We start from the raw sequence: 20706 nt of genomic DNA, 5'->3' as shown, positions 1-20706 counted from the left end.
TCATTAACAAGTATTAATAGTTCATGAAGGCGCTTATAATGCTCTTATGCCAGTTATAGGTTACAGGAAAGTTAATTAATTCCTTTTTCATTTTTAGTCTTTGTTTCTCATAGTATACATTTGAGAGACTCGAATAGTTAAATTCCAAATCTATTTTTGGATAAAATTGGTTGGTTGAACTTAATTGTTTTTAGCTTTACTATTGTTAATTTTTGTTGTTGGGCTAATTTTTTTTGGGCTTGTACCTATAAATTTTTTTATGACCTTCAGTAAAAGGAAAATGCTAGAGTTACAATTTTTTTTTCTTACAAATGATTGATGTGGTGAGTGGTTATTGGTAAGTAAAAAAGTGATGTAAGTAGTAAATTCAGATGTAAACCAATAAGAATTTACTACCTCAACAATTTGTAAAAATGTTGTAGAAAATTTTGTGACTATAGCATTACTTTTAAAAGAATCAATGATATTATTAAGGGGGCAAAGTGCAATTTTATAGAACGAAATTGCTAAAATTAGTAGCTATATATATACTAATATTTTTTATTAAAAAAATTAAGGGGGTCATTGCCCCCCAATGCCCAAGTCTACCTCCATCCATGGCTTAGAGTGATGTGCTCCATCATAAGAGTTGGATCCACTTATGTACTCTGTATTAGCTATACAGTATTTTCAGGTCGTTGTACGTATTTGTACCACTTTTTCTAATAAGACACAAGTTAATTAATTCCTTTTTCTTTTTCTATCTTTGCTTCTCCTCGTATATGTGGGGGTGATAGGCCCAGGAGTACATATTTATGTATCTATTGGGCTAGAGGCCTAATCCGAGGATATAAAGTAGTCCGAGAACGGAAAAATATCTTCTCAAGAATCCGTGTTGGTAAGTAAAGAGGTAAAGTCTGATCAAGATCATCCGAGAAGATGGTCTGAGGAGGGATACTTCCTCAGCTAAGCAAAGCCGAGGTCAAAAGGTGCAGTCTGCCACCCAAAAGCAACAGTCTAGGAGATCCTGTAGGTACGGATATACATCGTGAGAATACGGGACAAGGAATGGTTATGAAATATCGAAAAGAAAGCTGCTACCACCACATTAAATGCCCTGCAGCTAACTCTGTGGCCGCATTAATGAGGAAGTGATGCTTGAGCAGCAGTGTTCAGCCTTACAGCTACTTCAAAAAGCTTCAGGAATGTGCTAATGGGACAAGTATCCAAACCAACAATCTGATCCATACGTGGAGGCTAGAGAAAGGAGGGAGGATGGTATAAAAAGGGGAGGAGACACTCAGGATGAGGGATCGAAGAAGGAGAGAAAAACACTGTAAACTGAAGAACAATATTTGTAATCTATCATTAAGTGAGATATATAGAAGCACTAGCCTTCTTGGATTGAGTCTGAGGACAATTTTCATTATACAAAACTGCTTCATCTTTGTTTTATGGTCTTATTGACCCACTACAATTAATATACAACTCATTAGAACCTAGATTTCAACCCACTCTCTACAAATTCATTGTATTGGGCTCTTTGGGCCTATTCCCTTCCCTCTTTTGTGTCCCTACAATTGGTGCCGTTTGTGGGAAACCTTGTATTTTAGTGAGTTTAACATTATGGTAGGATCAAGTCTGCACCAAGCGGAGTCTATGGGGTCTTAACGTCAAGATCACTTCCTAAATCTTGAACAAAGTAAGGACCGAGAGAGGAGTGTACATACCACCCATACTAGCAGAAGTCAGTCACAAGGCAGGAGCCGTGTTTCTCATGAAGAAAATGCCAAAGCCATGTAGTTGGAGATTGATCATTTGAGGAGGAAGTTACGTCACGAATGATGAAAGCGAACTCCTTCAATTTCTGACCCTTCTTCTAATGATGGTGGGGATAGCAATTATAGGCTCAAGTCAAGGACTTCCCCTAGTGAATTATTCTCGTATGAGGATGACAACCCTTGTGACCACAGGAGTAGGAATTCATCTTACAAAGGCCTGGGGAATGACACTATGAGTAGAGCGTTGAACCAAATTTCTAAATCACCCTTCACACATAGAATTGAAGGAGGAAGGCTTCCTCAATGATTCACTCAGCCAACATTCACCATGTACAATGGTCGAACAGACCTTGTAGAGCATGTGAGCCATTTCAACCAGAGGATGGTTGTGCACTCCAAGAATGAGACTTTGATGTGCATGGTATTCCTATCTAGTATGGGACCTGTGGCCATGAGGTGGTTTGACGATCTAAGGGCAGGTTCTATTAGTTCCTTCAAGGAACTCACCCGGGCATTTGGATCTCTCTTTATTATGTGCAGCAGGGTTCCTCGGCCCTTGGATTCTCTGCTGTCTATGACTATGCGAGAGGGGAAGACCCTAAAAATGTATTCAGACAGATACTGGAAGATGTTCAACAAGATTGATGGGGACTTTGATAATGTGGCCATAAGAACTTTTAAGGTCGGCCTGCTTGCCGAGCATGGTCTGAGGAAATTGTTAACAGGGAAACCGATTGATAATGTACGTCAGCTCATAGATCACATTGATAAGTATAAGCGGGTAGAGGAGGACCAACAGTTAGATAAAGGCAAAGTGAAGGTGGTCTTTTAGGATATGAGAGACTTCAAGTCGGATAAGTATAACAATAATCGTCCTCGGTAGAATTTTTATGTGCAGTTCAGGGCTATAGCTACACCACAAGTGGTTAATGTGTTGTTTCGAGAACCAGTGCATCAAGTCTTAGAAAAAATTAAGAATGAACCATTTTTTCAATGGCCAAATAAAATGGGAGGAGATCCCACAAGGCGCAACTAGAGCCTTCATTGTCAGTACCACCAAGAGCAAAGACATACTACCGAGGATTGTCGAACTCAATGGAGCCACGTAAAGCAACTAGTCCGAAGTGGCAAGTTAAAGCAATTCCTTTATCATTCAAATGGGCAAGGAGGCTAGGTAGGGTAAGGATCTCAGAAGGATGCTTTTTCAAAACTACCTCTGGGCACAATCAATGTTATTCTTGCTACCTTAGGAAGAGTTGGTTCTCACCACTCCAGGGTACTATCGGTAACTCAATCACCTGAGGGGCATCCTACCCTGAGCCCAAAAGGAGTAAGATGGAAGTTCAACTAGTGTTGAGTTTCTCTGATGAAGATAAGGCTGGAACCTTGCAATTACATGATGATGCATTAGTGGTTACCCTCAGGATAGAGGGATATGATGTGAGGCAAGTATTGGTTGATCAAGGTAGGTTTGACTAATTATGATTCACCCCTAGTAGGTTTTGACGGAAAAGTGGTTATACCAATGGGGTAGATCAAACTACCAGTGCAAACTGGTTCAAAGGTGGTGGAGGTCAACTTCATAATGGTGGATGCGTATTCTCCTTACACGGCCATAGTGACAAGACCCTGGCTTCATGCCATGAGGGCTGTTTTCTCCACCTTGCACTTGAAGGTGAAGTATCCATCTACTGACCAGGTTGAAGAGCTGGTAGGAAGCCAGTTTATGGCTAGACAGTACTTGGTGGCAGCAATTAGGCATCAAGTTGAAGGAGAGTCCTCGCATCAAATGAGCAAAGTTTGTAGCAATCAAAGGAATCGGTGTTATTTGAAGATTCAATGGAGGTAATAGAGTGTGAAGGGTTAGAAAAGGTTATTATAAGTAATGATAAGGAGAAGTACTTTCAGGTCGGAGCTCAACTACCTCCTCGGGAGAAAGATGAGTTGATGATGTTTCTTAGGGAAAACATTGATGTGTTTGCTTGGAATGCTTATGAGGCCTCAGAAATGGATCCGAGCTTCATTTGTCATCATTTGAATATCAGCTCAATTGTCCGACCAAGGAAGCAATCACCTTGGTGATCATCTAAAAAGCATACCGAGGTTGTCAAGGAGGAGGTGATTAAGCTCAAGCAAGCAGGCTCTATTAAGGAGGTATTTTATCTTGAATGGTTGGCTAATACAGTGGTAGTGAAAAAGAAGAATGGGAAATGGCGAGTATGTGTAGACTTCAAAAATTTGAACAAAACTTGTCCCAAAGACCCCTTTCCGATGCCTCGTATAGATCAATTGGTAGATACCACCGTTGGGCATCCTCGAATGAGTTTTCTGGATACCTTCCAAGGATATCATCAGATACCCCTAGCCTTGGACGATTAGGAGAAAACAATATTTGTCACTCCTACTAGAAATTATCACTACAAGGTAATGCCCTTTGGTTTAAAGAATGCAGGGGCTACCTATCAAAAGATGATGATCAGGATGTTCGAGCCATAACTAGGTAAGAATATTGAGGTTTATGTAGATGACATGGTAGTGAAGAGTAAGATGGTGTCTAAGGATGTGGGAGACCTAGGGAATATCTTTGAGATATTAGGGAAACACAAATTGCGCCTCAATGCTTCCAAATGTTCCTTGGCGTGGGATCAGGTAAATTTCTAGGTTATATGGTTACTCATCGCAGGATTAAGGTTAATCCTGATCAGGTTAAGGCAATTAACAATTTACAGCCACCTCGAAATCCTAAAGAAGTTTAGAAATTAACGGGAATGACTACTGCCTTGAACTTTTTTATCTCTCGGTCTGTGGACAGATGCAGACCCTTCTTCTAGTTGTTGAATAAGTGGAGGAATTTGAATGGATAGAGGAATGTGCTTTGGCCCTTCAGCAACTTAAGGAATATCTTTCTCGACCACCTGTTATGTCCAGACATGAGGAGGATGAGGTTTTGTTTGCTTATATTACTGTGGCTCCCCATGCTATTAGTTTGGTGCTAGTACGGGTTAATAATGGTATGCAGAGACTAGTTTATTACGTGATCTAGTCGTTGCTTGAGGCAGAGATCCATTACCTTCCATTTGAAAAGACCATTTTAGCAGTGGTGCACGCTACTCGTAAACTCACCCACTACTTCCAATCTCATACAGTTGTTGTCTTAACCCAACTTCTACTAAAATCATTACTTCAGAATGCTGACTACACTGGAAGGATTGCTGAGTGTGGTACAATCTTAGGAGCCTTTGATATTAAGTACATGCCTTGTACCTCTGTTAAGGGCCAAGTTCTTGCAGACCTAGTGACCGAGTTTGCTAAACCTTCTGTAGAAGAAGAAAAAGACAAGCAGAACATGGATGGAAAATCAGTTGGTATGGTCTCCTTGCAAGAGCCTACATCTTGGAGGGTGTATGTTGATGGTGCGGCCAATCAAAGAGGATCAGGAGTGAGGCTAGTTATAATTTCTCCTGAGATGATCGTTATTGAAAAATCCTTAAGGTTAAGTTTCTCGCCATAAATAATGAAGCTAAGTATGAGGCCCTGTTGGCTAGGATGGCCATGGTCCAGAAGATAAGACGAAAAATAGTAGAGATGTTCCTCAGACTCAAGATTAGTTGTTGGCCTAGTAGAAGGAGAATTGGAGGCCAGAGATCCGAGAATGCAAGAATACTTGAATCAAGTGGGACATTTACAGTCAAAGTTTGAGTCTTTCACCTTAGTGCAAGTCCCCTTGAAGCAAAAATACCCATACTGATTCCCTAGCCACCCTTACAACATCCTCGGCGCAGAGCTTACACTAGGTTACTCTTGTTGAAGACTTGTACAAGCCTACTGAGACGAAAGGTGATATGGTTCGAGGTCATCAGATTAAGGCACGACCTAGCTGGATGGACCCCATAGTGCTATTCCTTAAGGAAGATATCTTGCCTGAGGAGAAGTCCAAGGCAGACAAGGTACGTAGAAAGGCTCCTTAGTTCTGGCTAGCCGAGGACCAAAGCTGTACAAACGCTCTTTTTTCTAGACCATACCTGCTATATATACACCCTGAAGTAACATAGCTACTTTTAGAAGAATTACATGAAGGGATTTGTGGAAGTCACACAGGAGGTAAATTCCTTTCTCACAGGGCACTCACCCAAGGGTATTGGTCGCGAAATATGCAGAGGAAAGCAACTAGTGTCAGAGGTTTGCTTCGAATATTCATCAACCAGGGGGCATTCTCAATCCTCTTTCCAACCCTTAGCCTTTTGCTCAATGGGGTTTGGATATTGTAGGACCCTTCCCTAAGGTAGTAGGGAATATAAGATGGCTGCTGGTCGGCACAGATTATTTCACCAAATGGGTTGAAGCTGAGCCACTGTAAAATATAAGGAATTTGGATGCAAAAAGATTCGTTTGGAATTCCTCATACCCTCATCTCAGACAATGGCCTTCAGTTTGATAATAAGGCTTTCAGAAGATATTGCTGCAATCTGGGCATTACAAACAGATATTCCACCCCGGGTTATCCACAAGGGAATGGACAGGCCAAGGCTGTCAATAAAGTAACAGTGAATGGGCTCAAGAATAGGTTGGACGATGCGAAGAGAAAATGGGTGGGAGAACTGCCACATTTTCTTTGGACATATCGGACTACCCCTCGCAGATCCACAGGGGAAACACCTTTTTTAATGAATTATGGGGCCAAGGCTGTAATTCCTCTCGAGACTGGATTCCCAACACTAAAGACTAGCTCTTTCACTCCGAGCAACAATGATGAATTGTTACAAAGGAGCTTGGATTTGATTGAAGAACGAAGGGAAAACGCCATGGTTCAATTGTCATATTATCAGCATAAACTTAAACAAAATTATGACTCAAACGTGAAGTTAAGGCCACTAGCGCTAGGGGATTTGGTATTAAGGAAGGTTTTGGGCACTGCTAAAAACCCAGCATGGGAAAAATTAGGGCCCAATTGGGAAGGGTCATATCGCATCACCTCGGTGACTAGGATAGGGGCATATTATCTTGAAGGTCTAGATGAAAATGTTGTACCACATCCCTGAAATGTAAATAACTTGCGAATGTATTATTACTAATAAAAGTCTTTTCTGTCATATGTCGTTAATTACATTATGTATTACGTTTCATCATTTTTCTAAGTATTAAACAGAACCTTAGTTATGTCTGGTTCCTCGGACCATCTACTTTGGGTAAATTAATACTTTAGGTTATCTTATTTAAGTATCAAACAGAACCTTGGCCATGCCTGGATCCTCAGACCACATACCTAGGGTAAATTGATATTTTTCATAATTTTTCTAAGTATTAAACAGAACCTTAGTTATGTCTGGTTCCTCGGACCATCTACTTTGGGTAAATTAATACTTCAGGTTATCTTATTTAAGTATCAAACAGAATCTTGGTCATGCTTGGATCCTCGGACCACATACCTTGGGTAAATTGATATTTTTCATCATTTTTCTAAGTATTAAATAGAACCTTAGTTAGGTCTGGTTTCTCCAATCATTTATTTTGGGTAAATTAATACTTCAGGTTATCTTATTTAAGTATCAAATGAAACTTTGGTCATGCTTGGATCCTCGGACCACATACCTTGGGTAAATTGATATTTTTCATCATTTTTATAAGTATTAAATAGAACCTTAATTATGTCTGGTTCCTCGAACCATCTACTTTGCGTAAATTAATACTTTAGGTTATCTTATTTAAGTATCAAATAGAACCGGAATTATGCATGGTTCCTCGAATCATCTGCTCTAGGTAAGTTGGTACTTTCCATTATTTATTTAAGTCCCAGATAAAACAATCCATCCTGGATGGCAAGGATTCCCACAACAGTGACTTAAGAAAAGGGAAGTTCGTGAGCATCACTTAAAGCATTTGTAAGTATATTAGACATATCTATTATCTGGTCAATATCTGATTATTTCCTCAAGGTCACTAAGCCTATTGGGAATGATGTGGATGAATGTTCTGTTGTAATGTATGGATTTCGAAGTCAAAAGTGTGTTTTAGTAATGTTGTGGACTTGGTAGTTTTTAACTTGTTATGTTGATTAGTCAAGAAGGTGTGGTAATTGTATCACCACTTGTGCAGATAACCAAATGGGGTCATATCTCATTGTTATGTTAGTTGAGGGTTAAATAAAATGGAAACTATGCAAGGAGAAATACAAATGTCATAATCATGAAAGAAGAACTTGTAATTTTCATTGATCTAAGCTTTAGGAAAAGGTAATTTACTTACAAAAGATCAGATTACATTGCAGTAAAAAAAACATAAAAATAAATAAAAAAAGGGAGGGGGAGAAAGAAGGAAAAGACAAGGACAAATCAAGGCTTCATCTTTATTATAAGCTTGTCCTTGGAGGTCTTTGGAGGCTGATTAGGAGCTGTGGTGGAGGAAGCAGGTCCTTTGCCCTTCACGTCCTCCTTAGTGGGGACAGGAAGGGTTGCCGAGACAATCTCCATAAGTTGGGAATACTCTTTCTCCTTGGCAGATTCCTTAGGGGCAATTGGAGGCTAAGCAGCATCATGGGCCACCTCCTTAATTGTGTCAATTACTTTCCTAGTGGCCTTAGGCTTCTCAGTTTCCTCGGATGGATTGCCAGAAGAAGGAAGGGCTTTAACTGGGTTGTCCTTACTAGCATCTGCTCCTTGGGAAGCAACAATAGCTTTGGGGACAGATGAGCTAGAAACCTGAATAGCAGGAGGGTAGTAAACATTTTTTGCTCTCCAGAGTGCAGAAGAGGCTTCAACCCCCTCTTGGTTGAGCGCCTTATTCCACACCTAGAAGCAGTAGTGTCTACATACCTCCGAGACCTCCAACTTAAGGGTTTCCTCGATCTCAGCCACCCCTGGCTTGTACCCATCTTGCTCGGCCTGGTCCCTAGCCTTTTTGGCCTCTTCCTTAGCCATTTAAGCTTCCTCCTTGGCCTTTTCAGTTTTCTCTTAGGCATTTTAGCCTCCCTCAGACTTTTGGTGAGGGCCTCTATTTGTTTCTTCCACCGCGAAGTCATCCTCGGTCTGGCGGAGCTGCTGACGTTGGGCCTCCGCCTGCCTCTCAGCCATCGATAGAGTGTGCTCGGCGCTCTTCTTCTCACTTTTGGCCAAATTTAGTTCGGCGGTGACTTCATGTAGCTTTTTCTCTGCCACCTCAAATGTCTTCATGGTGGCAACACGCCTGGCCTCCTCGTCTTTCATCGTTCTGTGCGTGCTGATGACAATTTCTTCAGCTCTATAAGCGACTTAGACGACCTTTTCCCAGAAACAAAAAATAACATTGAAACATGCTTAGGTCAGAGAAGTTAGGTCTAAGAAAATACATATACAAATAAATCTTGAAATGTGGCATATATATATAAAAACAACAACAACAACAAAACAAAAACAAAACAAACAAACAGTGCAAAACAAAAAGTAAAAAAGAGCTAGCTAGTAGCTTTACCAGGGCAAGCTCCTTCTTCAATGTGAGAAAAACCTCATGCTTCCTCATCTGCCTCAAGTTAGTCATGTCCTCGAGTTGTAGAAGAGCTTGCTCTAATGCGTTGGCCACATAAGCAGCTGTTCCTGGCTGAGAACTTTTGATGGAGGCGTTTACAGTTATAACAGCTCCATCTAAGATCATGGTCGGAGACCAGACTGGAGCAGATGCAAGAACTTGAACATCAACCCTCCTCTTCAGGGCTGTTTGGGTTGTCCGAGCCTGTTTAGCTCGCTTTTGCGGCTCGGCTTCTTTGGGGGGATAGCTCTTCCCCCCCTCTACCACCTCCTTAGGCTAATCCCTTTTTCTTTTGTGATCATTCGGGTCAGAATGTTGGGTTTGGGTGGATGGAAGGGTGGGAAGTTTGGGCTAGATGGCCTTCTTTAACTCCTGACCCCCTCACTTGGGACTCCATTAGATCTCGGAGGCTTTGTCTAGTTTTGCGTTGGATTGGCATTGCTTGTGAGATGGCAGGTTCTCCTTATGGGTGGCTTGCTTGTTATGGGATGTGATGCCAAGGTCACCAGCTGGACTTCCTAGGGAGGAGGGTAGGTTGAAGACCTCAAATTCATCCTCAGAGTCCGAGATGTTAACTATCTCCTCCTCTTCCTTAATGATGGGTTGGGAGAAGGTAGCTTCACCAGTCGTGTGTTGAAGTGGAAAGGCTACTTTTGGAATGCCTTCTGGGATAGGTTGGGTAGTGAGAGTGCCTTTCGGGATGGAATTGGGGAGAAGAAAACCCGGAACGGCAACACTTATCCAGTGCAGGCGGGGGTCTTTGGCTTTTATAACGCACTTCGGTGCCTGGAAACTTTTGGATATGGGGGTGTAGCCAAGAATTAAGTGCGCTGCTTGGAGCTGACTGTTGCTATGAATGAACACTTCGGCCTTCAGTATCTCGTCCAAACTCAGCTGGTTGACAAGACCGAAGTTTGGAATAACGACACATTTATCTGCAAAATCATCAACAAAAATCAGTGTGAATCAAAGGAACATTTATACATTGACATGAATAAAAGAAAACGAAAAAAGGGGTAATTTTGAAATAATCGACCTAAACCTAGAGCCCCACCTGGTTGCCCCTCTCTTGTCAGGCAGGGGAGGCCATCGTGCCACTCCCCTGATACGATCAGAAAGTCATTGTTTAGGCCTTTGTTGGAATTGAGGAGGCACTGAATGAGCTTAACCTTGGAAAACCTAGACTTTAGGTAGTACCCCTGCCCTTTTAGGTGATGGAGGTTATAGATCCTCTCATTAAGGGCGTCTACGCAACCTAAAATTATAAACATATTTGGGGCACATTGGGTGAGCACTAATTTATGAGCTCTAAGGTAATCCCTAGTGACCATGCCCATGGGGATTTTCATCCCTCCCTCTATAAAGGCAATCATCAGGATTACTACTTCTCCCTCTCGCATTTTCTCGTGCCATTCCTCTTCCTTACAGTATCTAATCGAAACTCTTGGCTGGATCCTATATGTGGCTTTAAAACTCTCTATTTTCTCCTTGGAGTCTACCAAATTGACGAACCTACCCATTCCTAATAAGGGTTTAAAGGTACTAAGAAGATAGAGAGAAGGAAGAAAAGCCGAGGAGAAAAAGACTAAAAAATAGATGAAAAAATAAGTGAAAAGATTTGTGAAGACTTACACGAAAAGGAAAACCCTCCTCGGACTGGCTCTTGGTAATTGTGAGGGCACGTGTAGATTGGATAAGTTTGTAGGTTCGTTGTATGAGTGTTAAAGTGAGATGAATGATTTAATTTGGATAGTATTTATATCAAAGGAAGGTTACAAGCAGGAAAATTCTTGCTTGCAAAATCCTCAGTCGTTGGATCTGCATCACGCCATAGAACTTAGGGAACATGGAGTCGTAAAAATTTAATGAGGACGCGTCTCGTGTGTCGAAGCATCAGGAGCGTGCCTTGGGCAGTTAAAAAGGCACTTGTGAAATTAGAGATGATGTGTGACGAGCACAGAGTAATTATAGGGACATTGAAATCCTCTTTTCTTCCCAAGGAGCCAGAAAGAAGAATCTTAAGGGGCTATTGTGGGGATGATAGGCTCAGGAGTACATATCTATGTATCTATTGAGCTAGAGGCCCAATCTGAGGACATTAAGTAGTCCGAGAATGGGAAAATATCTTCTCAAGAACCCGTGTTAGTAAGTAAAGAGGTAAAGTCTGATCAAGATCATCCGAGAAGATGGTCCGAGGAGGGAAAATTTATTGGCTAAGCAAAGCCTATTAGGATGTGTGTCCTTAAATCCTATTGTATGATGCTATGTATGACTTAATGTTGTGATTAATAAAGTTGTTTTATCATTATCTAAAATAATGGTAACATGGGGATATTATTATATAGTCCATGAGATGCATAGTATGTGATTTAGTCACAGAAGATATAAATCACAAGTTCTTTGTAAACTCATAATTTTAGTTCGTAGTCAGTGATAAAATTGGGCATTTCATCTGCGAAGATTATAACATATCAACTAAGATGATTTGTCTTTATCATGGAAATGGAGATTTCTAGTTGTTATATTGATATGTTTTAAGAGTTAAAACATATTGAACTGGACCGCTATGAGATTTATTATTCTCTTAATGACTGTCAAATGAATAATAAACTCACGACTTTTATTTACATGAACTCTTAATCCTGAGAGAATAATGGACCTGATCATGAAGTGTAGGTTGCTTTGATATATCAGGAATGAGGTCTGAAGTCACGATCAAAACCTTAGTATGCTGGGCAACCACATTTAGTGTTGATAGAACATATATTCTCAAGATGGAATTCATAGTCTCTTAACGGAGATACAAAATATTCCTTTGAGATAAGTTTAATCGGTTTGGTTATTCAGAGGGTTAGGCCTAACCACTTTAGTAAGGAGTTACTAAAGTATATATTTATGGAATTGGATTTCATAAATATATGATGAATAACTTAAAGGATTAAATTGGATACTCAAAGAATTAAGATGTAGTAATCTTTAAAGTAGCCATCTATATTCATGACTTTGTAATACTACGAATATTTTATGAAGGGGTTGCACGTACAATAAAGTCTTGGGATATAATTTATAAATAAGGTCTAGAGTGCAATTATATTTATATAGTGGTATTAAATATAGTTAATGGTAACTTTGGACTTATCAAGAGTTGACAGAAAAGTTCAAGGCCCATTGAAACTAGTGTCTTATTGGTCCCTTTTAGTCCCACTCCAAGCCACACTCTTAAGCCAAATTGAAAAGGCCCAAAAGGCTAACCCAATTAGACAATCAATTTGATACAAAGGGAGAAATATACAAAATTTTAATTAAAAAAACAACACTCTTGTGAAATAGTGATGTGTGAGTGTAAGCCACTCTCTCTAATTCTCCCTTGGAAACTGATTGAGAGACCACACTTCTTGGGCGTTAGTGGAATTGGAGTAAAGATTAAAAGTGTTCCCAAGTGCTTTTGATTTTTGTTTTGAAATTCACCACACCAAGGTATACTCTCTTATTCTTAAATTCTGAAACTTACATAGTGTATGTTATCAATTGAGAATGAAGTAGATCCGTTAATTTTCCGCTACGTATGTTTTGTGTGCGATACAAACATGTATTTTTCCAACAAAGCCGAGGTTGAAAGGTGCGATCTATCACTCAAAAGCAACATTCTAGGAGATCCTGTAGTTACGGATATACATCGTGAGAATACAAGACAAAGAGGGGCTATGAAATATCTAAGAGAAAGCTGCTACCACCGCATTGAATGCTTTGCAGTTGACTCTCTGGCCGCATTAATGAGGAAGTGATGCCTGATCAGTAGTGTTCAGCCTTATAGCTACTTCAAAAAGTTTTAAGAATGTGCTGATGGGACAACAAGTATCCAAACTAACAATCTGATCCATACGTGGAGGCTAGAGAAAGGAGGGAGGATGGTATAAAAATGGGAGGAGACACTTAGGATGGGGGATCGGAAAAGAAAGAGAGAAAAACACTGTAGACTGAAGAACAACATTTGTAATCTGTCATTAAGTGAGATGTATAGAAGCACTAGCCTCCTCAGATTGAGTTCGAGGGCAATTTTCATTATACAAAACTGCTTCATCTTTGTTCTATGGTCTTATTGGTCCACTACAATTGATATACAACTCATTAGAACCTAGATTTCAACCCACTCTCTACAAATTCATTGTATTGGGCTCTTTGGGCCTATTCCCTTCCCTCTTTTGGGCTAGGTGCAAACTGTTTCCATACAGTATAAATTTGAGAGACTCAAATAGTTAAAATCCAAATCTATATTCTTGTTGGAGTTTTGTGAGTGTGTACAGAATTAGTCTTCAAGCAATTAGATTATACTCTTGTCATGTTTCAAGGCCTCACATATTATATTAACTAGTCACTAATCCATACTATGCACGAGAACTTACCTATTTGTGAGGTAAACTAAAATAATTTTATAAAATCTTAAATTGATTAAGAAACTATACCATTACATTATTTGTTCTTGTATGACTTCAATTTGTATTACAATTTGATGAAGAAGTCATTGCTTGAACGTGCAATGGCTTACAAAAAATTGCTAGACAATTTTAGATACCGCAAAAATAACTTTAAAATTCAAATATTAAAACTTCTGAAAGACTAAAAAATATTAAATAATTAAATGATTCACTGCTTAGAAATTATTGAAACAAAACAAAATATATATGACTAAAAAATAGAAAAAAAAATTGGGCTACATTCAAAAGAATTATCCATGGCTATAAGTTTGCACCCTATCATAAAATATCACGTTAATGAAGTTGAGAGATAATAATAATAATAATAATAATAATAATAATTATTATTATTATTATTATTATTATTATTATTATTATTATCAACGTTTGAGTTTGAGTTTGAGTTTAAGTTGGACTTGTTAGAGAGATAGAGTTTCACTCTTTGTTAAGTTTGGATTAAACAAAAATAATGTTGTTTAAAAAAAATGATGAGTTTGAGTTTAAGTTGAACTTGTTAGAAAGATAGAGTTTTACTCCTTATTAAGTTTGGACTAAACAAAAATAATTTTATTTAAATAAAAGTATCATTTTATTTAAATATTGTGCTGACGTGGAAAATTATGAGAGTTTCAGAGGTTTCGGTTATATATATATAAAGTAAGGCGGTAGAACCAGCCAAGCAGTTGTATATCAAAATAATTCAAAGTATTGAAAACAGAAATGTTTATTAAATGTACATCAAACACTTACAGTAATAGTAGTAGTAGCAACAAGATTACAGTGATCAACAGATTAGGTAAACAGTACAAGGCTTGAAAGCTAGTCCTGGTTCCTAGTTACAAGCTTTGTGTATCAGTGAGATATCTTGATCTAAGGAAGTCCTAGAGAGAGTTACCATAAAGGAGGAAGGACGACAGTGCAGAAGACGGAAGCACAACAGATAATAGATATATGGAATAATTCAAAGTAAATGATAATTGTTGAAAGTAAGGCGGGAGAACTAGCCAAGCAGTTGTATATCAAAATAATTCAAAGTAAATGATAATTGAAAGTAAGGCGGTAGAACCAGCCAAACAGTTGTATATCAAAATAATTCAAAGTATTGAAAACAAAAGTGTTTATTGAATGTACATCAAACACTTACAGTAGTAGTAGTAGTAGCAACAAGATTACAGTGATCAACAAGTTGGGTAAACAGTACAAGGCTTGAAAGCTAGTCCTGGTTCCTAGTTACAAGCTTTGTGTATCAGTGAGATATCTTGATCTAAGGAAGTCCTAGAGAGAGTTCTAAGGGAAATCCTAGAAAAGATTCTGAGTTTTTCAATAAGGGACAACCCCCCTTATATAGGTAAATAAAGTATTGAATAGTACAAAGTGAATAGTGACATTTTACTATTCATATCAGGACCCGTGAGGGGCACTAGGAGCGCAATATCCGGAAGAAAAATCAAATCGGCTTTTGAGACCGAAAGTAGTTTGGCTGGTAGTGCTAAAAGTGGTCAACAATATAATCATGGTAGCTTCAGTAAATACTTTTACTCTTGAGTGAATATTGTAATATCAGTAGCCTTTGTGTAGGCCAGACAAATCAGGCTCCTAGGTCAGGAGTATTTTCATCATATTCTTCATCATGTCCAAACCAATCTTCCGGATAAGGTTGAGGGTAAGGGTTACAAGGGCTTTCAGCAACAGGGCTTTCTGCAACAGATCCTTCTTCTTCAGAATTTCCGTTCTCAGCCTCCTTCTCTTCTTCAATCTTTTTCTTGAGAAGGACATATAAATCATCTTTACTCAAATTATCAATATCCGAGGCTTGTGAAGTAGAGGAAGCCTTGGAAGTAGACTGGGCACTAGAGATTAGATGCTTGGGAGGTGGTCTCCGGTAAACATTGTCCAATATTTGTGAAACATTTCCAAACTTGTCCCACCATTTAACATACCAATGTCTAGTAAGAATATCACCTTCTTTCTCATATTGCCACTTTAGAATCCAGGGGACCCTGAAACGTTTAACAAAGTGGAGAAGGACAGGAAATTCGGCATTATGAGCATTTACCTTGAAACCTTGCTTCCAAAAATTGAAACAGTCAACAAGAGGTTTGGGGAAGATCTCAATATCAGAACCAAATTGATTCCACCAACGGATGAACCAAAGAGGCAAGTCAGCATTGTTGTCAAACTCTTTATCAAAGTTAATAAACCATGAATGAGTCATTTTTTCATTTTGGTGAAGCATAAATTTGAACCAAGCGTCAATATAATCATGGTATGAATATGGAACAGAGTGCGTAGGGAGTTTTTTTGTAGAGGTAGGGGAATGTCCCCAACTGGCTTCAGTAGTAATATTTTTTAGGTAAACACTGTGGTAAATAATTTTGGTTTTATCGTCTAAATCAAAAATAGTTTTAATAACAGTAGCATCTTCTCGACTTAAAATGTCAGAATAAAATTCTAACTTTTTAGCACCATGTTCGGGAACCCAGTGACATAGAGGAGGGAAATAGCTTTTTACAATTTGAAGAAGGTTCTTAATTGCTGCCCGGTTTGGTTCAACAAAAAACAAGTTTTGGGAGTATTGTTTTTTAACATATTGGGAGGCATTGGGTTTTCTTGGGTAAATAGTTCGGACAGGCTGATTAACAGGGGTTAAAGCATAAGGGTCATAGGCAGAAACCAACACAAAGGAATAATTAGGCTTAGGGATTGATCCTAATGTGGTAAAACGGTTAGCAATGTCTCCTGGGGAGACGAGTTCTCGTTTAACAATTTGGTCGTGTATGGCCGCAAGACTTTTATCTTTGGATCCTCTACTTGCCATTGTGGTACCGCAGGAATTCACGGGTAAGAAAATCAGGAATAGAGTTTTGAGAACCTTTAATATATTCAATATCAAAATCAAAAACACTTAAAATAGCTTGCCATCTTGCAAAAATATGTTTGGAAGTAATATTCTCAACATCTTTTTCAATAACGTATTTAGCACTTTTACAATCAATTCTTAATAAAAAATTTTGGTTTAACAAATCACTTTGAAATTTTGAAATGCATAGTACTATAGATAAAATTTCTTTCTTTATAGTGCTATAGTTTAATTGTGCCGCATTCCAGACACCAGAGTAGAAGCAAACAATTTGCTCAGAAGAATCAGGTGAAACTCTTTGTTTTAGAATGCCTCCATAACCAATGTCTGAGGCGTCAGTTTCAATAATTTTGAAGGCATTAACAGTTGGGATACCAAGACAGGACAAAGTTTTAACATGGGATTTGATCTGTTTAACAATAGAAGTATGAATATCAGACCAAGGAGGAGGATTACTTTGTAACCGATCAAAGAGTGGTTTACATTGTTTTCTCAGATTTTTGTAAAAATCAGCAACATAATTTAAGGACCCAAGAAATCTTTGAAGTTGAGTTTTATCAATAATTTCATCAGGAAATTTATCAGCAAATTGAATGGCTCTATCAAAAGGACGGATTTGTCCTTCGAAAATATCATATCCGAGAAATCTGACTTTGGTTTGAAACAATTTGATTTTCTTAGCAGAGACAATAAGACCATTTCTTTTGATAGTGTCCAGAAACGAGTACAAATGTTTCCAGTGTTCACTAATGGATTTGGAGAAGATCAAAACATCATCAATGTAGACAGTAGTGAAATGACTGAAAGAATTGAAGATATCATTCATAATGTTTTGGAATTCGCTAGGAGCATTTTTTAGACCAAAGGGCATAACATTCCACTCATAGTGGCCAAAAGGTGTGGTAAAAGCAGTTTTATACCTATCCTTCTCGCTAATTTGAACTTGCCAAAATCCAAATTTCATATCAAATTTGGAGAATATGACAGCATCACTCAGCCTATGAACGAGATCATTTTTATTGGGGATAGGGTACCTGATCCACTCTAAGACTTTGTTCAAAGGTTTGTAGTTAATCACAAGGCGAGGGGTACCTCTCTCAAGCTCAGCATTTTTTTAAACATAGAAAGCAGCACAAGACCAAGGAGACTTGCTGTTTCTAATAAGTTTTTTCTTGAGCAAATCATTGATCTCACTTTTACGAAATTCAATAGTTTCAGCATTCATTTGAATAGGATGAGCTTTAGTGGGAATATTCTTTTCATTAAAATCTTTAGCATAAGGCAAATTAACAATATGCTTCTTTCTGTGCCAAAAAGCATTAGGAATTTCAGAACAAACATCACTCATTAATATTTTCTGGAAATTAATAATTTTGGATTGAAGTAGTTTATCAGAAAGTTGTTCAACAATTTTCTTGTACCTAACTTCTTGTTGAAGGAAGTTAAGGTGTTTAACTTTAGCATGGATTAGATTAAAAGCATCACGAGTTTCATGCTTTGGACAAAATTTGAATTTTACTTTCTGTCCAAAAGGATCAGTTGTAATTCCATCATCTTCAGTAAAGAAAGGATACAAAGAATTAATAAAAGGCAAACCAATAATCACTTTATCAGTCATGTTTTCAACAAGTACAGAGGGGATCTTAAAGCAAACATTATCATGGCAAACATAAGCATTGTTTAATTCATACTTGATTTTCATTTTAATTCCATTAGCAGAGACTAATCTTTTAGTAGATTTTTCAAAATATTTAGAAGGAATCAGTCCTTCTTGAATACAATTAACATCAGCACCAGAAAGGGGGAAGGACCATCATAAAAAGCATTCTTTGCAACATCCTTTCAGGAATTTGTCCCGGCAGAGATGACATATTCCAGTGGTGATATCATATTAACCTTACAAGAAGTATTGAACAAAGATTTGCAATTCCATAATGGAGTCTATAGTGAATTACCAGATTCCATTAAATTCATTCTTGACAACCTTCAAGCTTCCCATTCTTCAAACCACCATAAACTATTCAACAAAACCATGAGAGTGCTTGAAATTCACCTTGTTAACCTTACTACCCAAATTGTTGACCCTACTACTGAAGTGCAGCCTTTGCCGACCAACTTTTTAATTGCCTTGTTAACGCTCAAAACCATCATGATGAATCAAACCTGATTAGTCAACTCTTTGGCAAAGAGGAAATCCATTCAATGGATAGAAAGACTATAATGGGTACTGATTTTGCTAGATTGAGTCTAAAAAACCAATCTTTGCTTAAAAGTATTGTTGCCAACTTGCCTCCAGAAGTACAATCTTGTATTTTTGAAAGCAAGGTTATGACTAAAGATCTTGATCTTTGGTTAAAACATTTCAAAACCCTTGTTTCAATTGCTCCTACCATTGTTGAACCTGATTTCCCCAATAAAGGCTACATGAAAAAGAAATGGGGAAAATACTTTGGGAACAGTCTCAGAGTACATGAAAAAACCCATCCTTTCCCTGACCTTCTAATTAATTATGAAGATGGTTCTGATAATGATCCTTTCTGGCTTTCTCAAATGTACGAATTTGGTTTTATAAGACTCATCAAATTAATGAGTTATGATCAAATTAACCAATTTCCTGATATAATCCAAAGAGCTGTTGCAGATGTTGCAATAATTCCTTATGTTTCCATCCAATGTTGGAGTACTTTGCCCAAATGGGAAAAGAATGATTGGATGAATGTTCAACCTTCCAAGCATCTTGTTTTAATCAATGGATATACTCACCAAGGCCAATGGTATGAAGGAAATGCTTATGATTCACATAGGCATCCCTATGCTCTTGCTGAATGTTGGAGCAGTTACTTTAATAATCGAATTCTTGATGTCTCTGAAGAATTATGGAAAGACTACCATTTCTTTGGTTGTACAGATAGAATTTCTGTTTTTGTTAACAAACCTTTTGCCTCGGCGGTCCGACACTTACAATGGACAGAACATGATGACCCAAGAATATTTCTCACAAGAGATCCTGTTTACGAACCATTAATGTATTGTGGTTTCTGTAACCAGTATTCAACTTATCATGAACATGAATGCAATGATGATCCACCATGGGATCCTTGTCCCGAATGGGAACCTGATGAAGGATACTCTACTTAATTCTATTCTGGCCGACACAATGGCTTCTGATGTTACAATATTTAGAAGGAGACATTGCTAATGATGTTACCACAATACTTCTTGTAAGATTAATATGATATCACTACTAGAATATGTCACCTCTGCCGGGACAAATTCCTGAAGGTATGTTGCATCACTGGATTTTACTCCAGAGGATGCACCTTCATGCATTACAAAAGGGTGTCCCGTTGGGAACCTTTCGTCTTGAGGAAAGTCCTGTGCAGGCGCTTTCCCCTTGTCCCTCTTCTCTGCCGAAGAAGTCATAATATTCCACTTATTAGTGGTAGTATTAAATCTTACTTTCTCCTGCCAAGTAAGGGAGAGGATGTTAAGCCAGTTGGCCATAGTTAATAGTATAATAATAGAATGTTTTTTGGAAAAATGAGAGTAAATAATATCAATAAATTTTTTTTGAAAAGTATGCCTCAAAAGCCAAAGTATAAATATCAGTTATGCAGGACAATGAGCTTTAGGATGACAGTGATTAGTTTTGTGAATATTGGGGTAGGAGGAAGACACGTTACGGACAAGTTTGGACCAAAGCAAAGACTTGGTCAAAAGCCTAGTGCAAAGAATGCTTTTTTGAGTTTTAGCATCCATAGGACATGCTTTGATGAAGATATGCTTTTCACTAGAGTTTTTGTCATCATGCAAGTCAACAGGAAAGACATCAATACTGTTGGGATAACTATCATTCATTAAGACTCTGTGACAAATAGCAATTATTGTTGGCAACAAATTAGCAGAGAATTGTCCACAAATTTTCTTAGAGCTATTTTTGTGTTTAATGAGGCTAAGATGTTTATTAACAAGATTAAAAACATTATCAATATGAGTTTCACATTTTGAACAGAATTTGAATTTTACTTTCTGTCCAAAAGGATCAGTAGTAATTCCATCATCTTCAGTAAAGAAAGCATACAAAGAATTAATAAAAGGCAAACCAAGAATCACT

At 38.2% G+C, this 20706-nt stretch overlaps 1 protein-coding gene across 1 annotated transcript; it reads left to right on the top strand.

The window, feature by feature from the left end:
* The first annotated feature begins 2088 nt into the window (after positions 1-2088).
* Positions 2089-2592, top strand: LOC142639891 (uncharacterized). Its single transcript, XM_075814021.1, has one exon. It carries the CDS (start codon positions 2089-2091, stop codon positions 2590-2592), a length of 504 nt encoding a protein of 167 aa, XP_075670136.1.
* The last annotated feature ends 18114 nt before the right edge of the window (positions 2593-20706 follow it).

Source organism: Castanea sativa, chromosome 6 (assembly GCF_040712315.1).
Source record: "Castanea sativa cultivar Marrone di Chiusa Pesio chromosome 6, ASM4071231v1".
Classification (NCBI taxonomy): Eukaryota; Viridiplantae; Streptophyta; class Magnoliopsida; order Fagales; family Fagaceae; genus Castanea; species Castanea sativa.
The sequence above is the reverse complement of the archived record's forward strand: the minus strand, read 5'-3'. Positions and strand labels throughout refer to the sequence as shown.

What these genes read in the sequence shown, in the direction of transcription:
- LOC142639891 (XM_075814021.1), top strand. Translation starts at nt 2,089, where the DNA reads ATGTACAATGGTCGAACAGACCTTGTAGAGCATGTGAGCCATTTCAAC.